The 9182-nt window shown below is 41.9% G+C and overlaps 1 protein-coding gene across 2 annotated transcripts; it reads left to right on the top strand.

Annotated features, from left to right (window-relative positions):
- Nucleotides 1-2411: 2411 nt before the first annotated feature.
- LOC139422661 (transcription factor Jun-like) lies at nt 2412-8315 on the top strand. Of its 2 annotated transcripts, none has more exons than XM_071173834.1 (2): nt 2412-2508; nt 3430-8315. In XM_071173834.1, exon 2 carries the CDS (start codon nt 3555-3557, stop codon nt 4626-4628), a length of 1074 nt encoding a protein of 357 aa, XP_071029935.1. In that variant the 5' UTR covers nt 2412-2508; nt 3430-3554; the 3' UTR covers nt 4629-8315. The 2 variants fall into 2 exon arrangements, with proteins under 2 accessions (XP_071029935.1, XP_071029934.1); XM_071173833.1 differs by having other exon boundaries at nt 2465-2879.
- The last annotated feature ends 867 nt before the right edge of the window (nt 8316-9182 follow it).

Raw genomic sequence — 9182 nt, 5'->3', positions numbered from 1 at the left:
CTTTGCCATACCCTAGGTTTAACCTGAACTAACCTCACTTTGCCATACCCTAGGTTTAACTGAACTAACCTCACTTTGCCATACCCTAGGTTTAACTGAACTAACCTCACTTTGCCATACCCTAGGTTTAACCTGAACTAACCTCACTTTGCCATACCCTAGGTTTAACCTGAACTAACCTCACTTTGCCATACCCTAGGTTTAAACTGAACCAACCTCACTTTGCCATACCCTAGGTTTAACTGAACCAACCTCACTTTGCCATACCCTAGGTTTAACTGAACCAACCTCACTTTGCCATACCCTAGGTTTAACTGAACCAACCTCACTTTGCCATACCCTAGGTTTAACTGAACTAACCTCACTTTGCCATACCCTAGGTTTAACCTGAACTAACCTCACTTTGCCATACCCTAGGTTTAACCTGAACTAACCTCACTTTGCCATACCCTAGGTTTAAACTGAACTAACCTCACTTTGCCATACCCTAGGTTTAACCTGAACTAACCTCACTTTGCCATACCCTAGGTTTAAGCTGAACTAACCTCACTTTGCCATACCCTAGGTTTAACTGAACTAACCTCACTTTGCCATACCCTAGGTTTAACCTGAACTAACCTCACTTTGCCATACCCTAGGTTTAACCTGAACTAACCTCACTTTGCCATACTCTAGGTTTAACCTGAACTAACCTCACTTTGCCATACCCTAGGTTTAACTGAAACTGTCCCCACTGCTTTAGAGCGTAAAGGTTACTCGTCTAGCCTCACTCGGCAGTCCGTTTTGCGGTAGCCTTTGTAACGGCACATGACAGAGCACTGTAGCTATTACAGAGTCCCCTAGCTATTACAGAGTAATAGCTCCCCTGGTCAACTGTAAGTGATGTTATTGTGAGGTAGAAACGGGACCGCCGAGTGCTGAAGCGCGTAAAAATTGTCTGTCCTCAGTTGCAACACTCACTATCGAGTTCCAAACAGCCTCTGGAAGTAAAGTCATCACAAGACCTGTTCCTTGGGAGCTTCATGAAACGGGTTTCTATGGCCGAGCGGCCGCACTACATGCTTAAGATCAACATGCGCAATGCCAAGCGTCGGCTGGAGTGGTATAAAGCTCGCTCCCATTGGACTCTAGAGCAGCGGAAACATATTCTCTAGAGTGATGAATTTACAGTTCACCATCTGGCGAATCTGGGTTTGGCGGATGCCAACTGTAAAGTTTGGTGGATGAGGAATAATGGTCTGGGGCTGTTTTTCATTGTTCGGGCCCCTTAGTTCCAGTGAAGGGAAATCTTAACGCTACAGCATACAATGACATTCTGGACGATTCTGTGCTTCCAACTTTGCGGCAACAGTTTGGGGGAAGTCCCATTCCTGTTTCAGCATGACAATGCCCCCGGGCACAAAGCGAGGTCCATGCAGAAATGGTTTGTCTAGATCATTGTGGAATAATTTGACTGGCCTGCACAGAGTCCTGACCCCAACCCCATCGAACACCTTTGGGATGAATTGGAACGCTGACTGCGAGCCAGGCCTGATCGCACAACATCAGTGTACGACCTCATGCTCTTGTGGCTGAATGGAAGCAAGTCTCCGCAGCAATGTGTACAAGACAGTAGTTTTGGAATTGTTAGTTAGATTACTTGTTATTACTGCATTGTCAGAACTAGAAGCACAAGCATTTCGCTACACTCGCATTAACATCTGCTAACCATGTGTATGTGACAAATAAAATTTGATTTGATTTGATTTGACATCTAGTAGAAAGCCTTCCCAGAAGAGTGGAGGCTGTTATAGCAGCAATGTTCCAACATCTAGTGGAAAGCCTTCCCAGAAGAGTGGAGGCTGTTATAGCAGCAATGTTCCAACATCTAGTGGAAAGCCTTCCCAGAAGAGTGTGGGTTATTGTAGCAGCAAAGAGGGGACCAACTCCATATTATTGCTCATGATTTTGAAATGAGATTTTCGAAGAGCAGGTGTCCAAATACATTTGGTCATGTAGTGTATCATACAAATTGTAAATTCAGAACATATCTTACGAAATGGATGAAGGACATCCACAAATGAATACACACCATATGAAACGGATCCTATCATACTAAATTGAGAGTCTGGGCTTTATGTACAGAATAATACGAAATGCTCTGAGACCAGGTTGTCCTATCGCACGGGACACTAGCCTACATGGTCGGGGAAACGTTCTATTATGGACACATTTGTATTGTACATTAACTAACACTTTGAAATAGTAACTGGCTTTCAAATGGCCAGTTAAAAAAATAAAGAAACATTTGAGCGACGCGGCATAGAGGGGAGGAGGCGTCAGTGACTGTGTGACATCTATGCAGAGTAGTTTCAGGAACGAGAGAGAGAGAGAGGCGTATGGTATTAGTAATCGACCAAGCAGAAAACCCCACAGTACAACTGACAGCGGATTTGCAGCTCAGACGAGGAAACGAGAGGCAACGAGAGTAGCAGAAGGAAGAGAAGCCCGATTTCTCCTATGTCAAATGTCAGTTTACAGAGAATAAACTGGATTATATGAATTTTTCCATCTGAATTCGTTGGAAGATTTTTGTTTAACGCACGGATATCGTATTCATTTTTGAATTGATCATCTGTACACACACACACACACACACACGCTCGACCGACTTACAAACAGCGTGCGTGGGTAACATCTACCATACGATGGATGGTATTCTGTGTCACCGTTGATCGGTGTGATTAACTCGAATCACCGGAGTTGAGTCACTGGATTGTTTCACGGGGACGTTATTTCTCGAAACGTAACGTTAGTAGGCTAATCAACTAGTCATCGCACTGCACGGGCTTTCCTGTCATCATTGTGAGACGTGAGACATTGTGAGACTTTCGCCTATTGTATGTATTTGAACAACATTATTACGTTACACTATTCTTGCAATTGGTCATTTATAATGTAGCCTACTGTGTGATAAAATAATAACGGTGACAATGTCCAACTGTGTGCTATACATCCAGGAGTCTCCCGTATCAAAACAGGATAAAACTATTAAGGAACTGTAAATAGTAGCTTATCAACCCAAATAATATGAACCCAGTAACAAAGAGTTGTTTCATATTCATTAATTGGTAAGGTTCGATTCCAAGGGAAGCAATAATATATGAATTATGATTGATACAGCATAAAAGCGAATGCTCAATAAGTGGGCTACAAACTCAGGAGGAAAATGTTATCGAAATGCTGCGTACTGTATAGAAAGGTACGCTGCAAGTTGCTCCCGACTGTTGAGCTAATGATAAACTAGTTTGGTATTCCTGTAAGCCATAGAAGTAAAGCATGCAATATAAAGCTATATCACATATGTAGCCTACTGTATGTTTTTTGTTTTGTTTTTCAAATGACATATTATAATATCCAACGTTTATTTTTATTTTTTTACTCTTACAGGTGGCAGACTTCATATTGGAATATTTTTTCAAACAAAAGTCTTAGTCTTCACAGTTAATGTGAAGGTGGAACACTTTGACCTCTATATAATTATCAGATGATGAAGATTCTGTCTCCCTGCGCCAATGACGGCTAAAATGGAAACTCCTTTCTACCACGACGAGTCCCTAGGTGTTCCTCACAACTTCGGACAACACCATGCCGATTACCAACGTTACCAGAGCCACAAGATGATGAGTAAGAAGGTGGCACATAACTTCTCAGGCGGTTCCCACAGCAGCTCTGGCCTGAAACTGTCACAAAGCCAGCCGGGGAGTAACTGCAATATCAATCCTAATAATCTGGGAGGGATTAACAGCAACACAAACAGCTCGTTAATGCCCGGCGGCTTGTCAGATATGAACCTTCTGAAGCTAGCCTCCCCTGACCTCGAGCACCTCATCATCCAGTCTAACCAGGGCTTGGTGACGACGTCTCCTGTCCCCAACCCTAACGGAGGTAACCCCTTCATGTACCGGAACAACGCCACTAACGAACAGGAGGGTTTTGCCGATGGGTTCGTCAAAGCCCTGGCGGATCTTCATAAACAGAACCAGCTGGTTGGAGCTCCCGTGTCCCCTTCCTCCTCTATGCAAGGCCCCTACCAGAGGAACATCATGTCTGCAGGAGACCTGCCCATCTATACCAACCTCAGCAGCTACAACCCGAACCACCCCAGCCATATATCATCATCCTACCCAGGGGGCCAGATGCCAGGCGGCTACCCGTGTCACGGCCCCCACGGACCCGGAGGCCAGGGACCCCACCATCCTCACAACAGGGGGTTGGACGCCCCTCAAACTGTCCCAGAGATACGTCACCCTTCCGGGGACCCCACCTCCTCCCCTCCCTCGCTCTCTCCCATCGACCTGGAGACCCAGGAGAGGATCAAGGCAGAGAGGAAGAAACTACGTAACCGGATCGCGGCGTCTAAGTGTCGTAAAAGGAAGCTGGAGCGGATCTCCAGGCTAGAGGAGAAGGTGAAGGTTCTGAAGACCCAGAACTGTGACCTGACCTCCACCGCCTCGGTACTGAGGGAACAGGTGGCCCAGCTCAAACAGAAAGTCATGAATCACGTCACCAACGGCTGCCAAATTGCAGTCAGCTCAGCAGCCCTACAGTCCAAGAGCACCGGGGAGAGGGAGAGCACCAGCTGCTGACCAACGGACTGTACTGTACAGGGATGAGGAGGGTGGTTTTCTGTTGCTCTGAGTCAGTCCTCTCTAAAGGAATTAGTACCTCTACAAGGTAAATGATGGGTGTTGTGGGTAAATAAAGTACTACGTGAGATGTTGAGGAGAAGGGAGAATCCCACCTCTCTATGCTAACTGCTAACTGCGTGAGCGGTTGGGGAGAAGGGAGAATCCCACCTCTCTATGCTAACTGCTAACTACGTGAGATGTTGAGGAGAAGGGAGAATCCCACCTCTCTATGCTAACTGCTAACTACGTGAGATGTTGGGGAGAAGGGAGAATCCCACCTCTCTATGCTAACTGCTAACTACGTGAGATGTTGAGGAGAAGGGAGAATCCCACCTCTCTATGCTAACTGCTAACTACGTGAGTGGTTGGGGAGAAGGGAGAATCCCACCTCTCTATGCTAACTGCTAACTGCGTGAGCGGTAGGGGAGAAGGGAGAATCCCACCTCTCTATGCTAACTGCTAACTACGTGAGGGGTTGGGGAGAAGGGAGAATCCCACCTCTCTATGCTAACTATGTGAGCGGTTGGGGAGAAGAGAGAATCCCACCTCTCTATGCTAACTGCTAACTACGTGAGTGGTTGGGGAGAAGGGAGAATCCCACCTCTCTAAACTCTACAGACACTTTGAGTTGTCGTAGTAACACAACAAGAAAAGGACATGGGACACCTCTACTTTCCAACTTTAGTTTTGTCCTCCCGCAGCCCCGACAGTGACCAAAGTATATCTGTGCTCAATAGGAGCACATTAAACCACACACACACACACACACACACACACACACACACACACACACACACACACACACACACACACACACACACACACACACACACACACACACAGGCTGAAGACTGTGCTCTACAACACTGACCCTTGTACATAACCAGGCAACCATTGGAGCGTGAGGAGCGGAGGACATTGTGCCTCTAGTATACAGTTCAGTAGGTTCCCGGGTGTTTTTTTGGTAAACAGGAAGTCTAATAACTGAGAAGGTGTGAAACATACAGGGTTTCCCTGTAGGGTAGACATATATGTCACCTCAGAACGGGAATTCCTACATTCTAAAAGGTCATCTCTATCTCTCTCTCTCTCTCTCTCTCTCTCTCTCTCTCTCTCTCTCTCTCTCTCTATCTATCTCTATCTCTCTCTCTCTCTCTCTCGTATGATTTCAGAACAATTCCAAATGTTGTTCTATTGTATTTCTTACTGTCGTAGTATTATTACCGTAGTATTTTTGCCAGCTAAACATTTGAGTCGAATCAGTTTGACTTTTAAAAAAACAATTTCAAAATGACAAATGACGGTACTAGGAGAACATTGTGTGTTACTCCAAGGCCCTGCGTATTAGCCACTGTAAACTCTGTTTTGAAGTAAAGAGAAAATAGGAGATTATTATTTTTTTTTCACACACAAAAAAATAAGCAATTGGTCAGAGTATCACCATGTTGATCAAATCTATTGGACGTGATGTGTTGTAGATGATTTATTTGTTTAAGAATTACAGGATTTAGCTGTAAAACTGCCACATTTTATTTCAGCCTCATGGCAAAATGTGTAGAATAAGCATGAGATCAGCTATAAAATCGGAAATGTTTCTAATGGGGCTCCATATTGGCACAGCGGTGTAAGGCACTGCATCTCAGTGCTAGAGGTGTCACTACAGACACCGTGGTTCGAATCCAGGCTGTATCACAACGGGCCGTGATTTTGGCCCAGCGTCGTCCGGGTTTGTCCGGTGTAGCCCGTCAATGTAAATACGAATTTGTTCTTAACTGACTTGCCTAGTTTAAAATAAAGGTTAAATATATTATTTTAAAAATATATTTTCTCCATGGAAATATGTGTAGAATTGCAGGAAATGTGCTTTAAAACAACAATGTTTTCTCTCAGCCTCATGGCAAAATGTGTAGGGGGGGGGGGGGGGGGTTGCTGCGGTACTCCACTGATTGACTAATATATTGTTCAATGTGGTAACATATTATATATTATATACATTGTGTATCAGCGCTGTGTTAACCTGAACTACACTGTGTCAGAAATACATTTTTTTAAGGGACATTTTAGATAAACTTGCTGTGTTATTAGACGGACAGATGGACAGATGGACAGACGGACAGATGGACAGACGGACAGATGGACAGACGGACAGATGGACAGACGGACAGATGGACAGACGGACAGATGGACAGACGGACAGATGGATAGATGGACAGACGGACAGATGGACAGATGGACAGACACACGGTTGGACAGTAGAAAGGGAAGAGGCTTCTTGAGAAAGCAGCAAGCTAGACTGAAGTAACAAGACAAGGGCTTTTAATCAAAACTGGATGATTAAATTCATTTCTTATTTTACAAACATTTCTGGAGGAATTTATTTATGCAAAATGTATCTCTGATATTTATGTTTTCTGTGGAACTATACAGGACGGATTTAGTGTCTCGTTTACAGTTTTTTTTCGGGGAGGGGGGAATACAATATATTGCACATAAATCAAAAGATGAAATCTTGTCTGATATTTATCTGTGGTCTCATCATGGTCTCATCATGGTCTCATCATGGTCTCATCATGGTCTCATCATGGTCTCTACACAGCGTAGAAAGGTCTTTGGAAACTATTTGATACTTTTTGTTTTTTTCTCTCTTGTTTTTTTTATTTTTTATTCCTACAGTGCAAATGTGATTGTCGATATAGTAGGTAAATCATATCAGAAGAGCTTTAATTACTATGTCAAAAACTAAACCTTACTGCGGTGACCGAAATGGATAGAACATCGTCTTTTCTTGATGCCGACACAGTTTTTTAAATGTGTCGGCATTTTATTATGTATTCGCTTCTACACATATACATGTCAGGTTAATGATAATTATGTCTTTACTTTATTCACATCAATCTAGAGAGACATTTTTAAAAAATTATAAAAAAATTATAATAAAAAAGAAGAATCTGTCAAATAGTTTTTTTTGTGATCTTCAAGGAAAATATGTATTTTTTAAACTTGAATAAGGCTTTTTTTTTTTTAAGTCACTAATAATTATATATTTTTGTACAAAATGTAAATCAACGTTCCTAAAGTTGTAGATTCAGTGAAAATGATGACGACAACTTTCTAACAGTTTAGTGTACTTCTTCTCTCTCCATACTGTACATTATTTATTGAGACAGATTTTGATGGTGTTGGTATTATTTTGTATGTACTGAAGTAGGTGTGTGTACTTAGGAACATTACTCTTTGTTGTGTTAAGTCGTTTGTGTCAATTTCAGTGAAATAGTATTCGTCTGTTTTTACGGTGACATATTTATTTTCCAGTGTAATACAATATCAAAAAGGGTGTTGATGGGACCACAGAGGGTCTGTCTAAATTCGATCAGAGTTGTGTGTGGATCTTTCATTCCTGGGAAGAAAAAAAAAGAGCTATTCCTCCTTTTGGGGGAGAATGTTTAAAACACGTGTTTCTGAGACTAGATTCATTTCAGTAACTAAGCCAATCTGAGAGAGTTGTGTTTTTTTTTATACGTGTGAGTAAAGGAATGTCAAACAGTAAACTAGCAGTGTAGTCTGTGGTTTGATGCTGTATTGGGTTGAGATTGTCCTAGTATCCCTGTGATTTGTTAGGCTACAGCCATGATAATAACATTTTAAAAGGCAGGTATTTGGAGTGCAAAGATAACTCACAGAGAGAGAGCGAGAGAGAGAGAGAGATTACCTGATGTTCATTGTAAGCACCTGACCCCTCATGATCAAGCCAAAGAAAAGAGTTTATCAGTAGTTACAAAATGGTTTAGATACAGTATAACATGATTTACTTTACAGTGTCTGTTTGAAAGGGTTTAGATACAGTATAACAACATGGTTTACTTTACAGTGTCTATTTGAAAGGGTTTAGATACAGTATAACAACATGGTTTACTTTACAGTGTCTGTTTGAAAGGGTTTAGATACAGTATAACAACATGGTTTACTTTACAGTGTCTATTTGAAAGGGTTTAGATACAGTATAACAACATGGTTTACTTTACAGTGTCTATTTGAAAGGGTTTAGATACAGTATAACAACATGGTTTACTTTACAGTGTCTGTTTGAAAGGGTTTAGATACAGTATAACAACATGGTTTACTTTACAGTGTCTGTTTGAAAGTGTTTAGATACAGTATAACATGATTTACTTTACAGTGTCTGTTTGAAAGGGTTTAGATACAGTATAACATGGTTTACTTTACAGTGTCTATTTGAAAGGGTTTAGATACAGTATAACAACATGGTTTACTTTACAGTGTCTGTTTGAAAGGGTTTAGATACAGTATAACAACATGGTTTACTTTACAGTGTCTGTTTGAAAGTGTTTAGATACAGTATAACATGGTTTACTTTACAGTGTCTGTTTGAAAGGGTTTAGATACAGTATAACAACATGGTTTACTTTACAGTGTCTATTTGAAAGGGTTTAGATACAGTATAACAACATGGTTTACTTTACAGTGTCTGTTTGAAAGGGTTTAGATACAGTA

This window comes from Oncorhynchus clarkii, chromosome 12, assembly GCF_045791955.1.
Source record: "Oncorhynchus clarkii lewisi isolate Uvic-CL-2024 chromosome 12, UVic_Ocla_1.0, whole genome shotgun sequence".
NCBI classification, from domain to species: Eukaryota; Metazoa; Chordata; class Actinopteri; order Salmoniformes; family Salmonidae; genus Oncorhynchus; species Oncorhynchus clarkii.
This window is presented reverse-complemented; position numbering and strand designations above follow the sequence as displayed.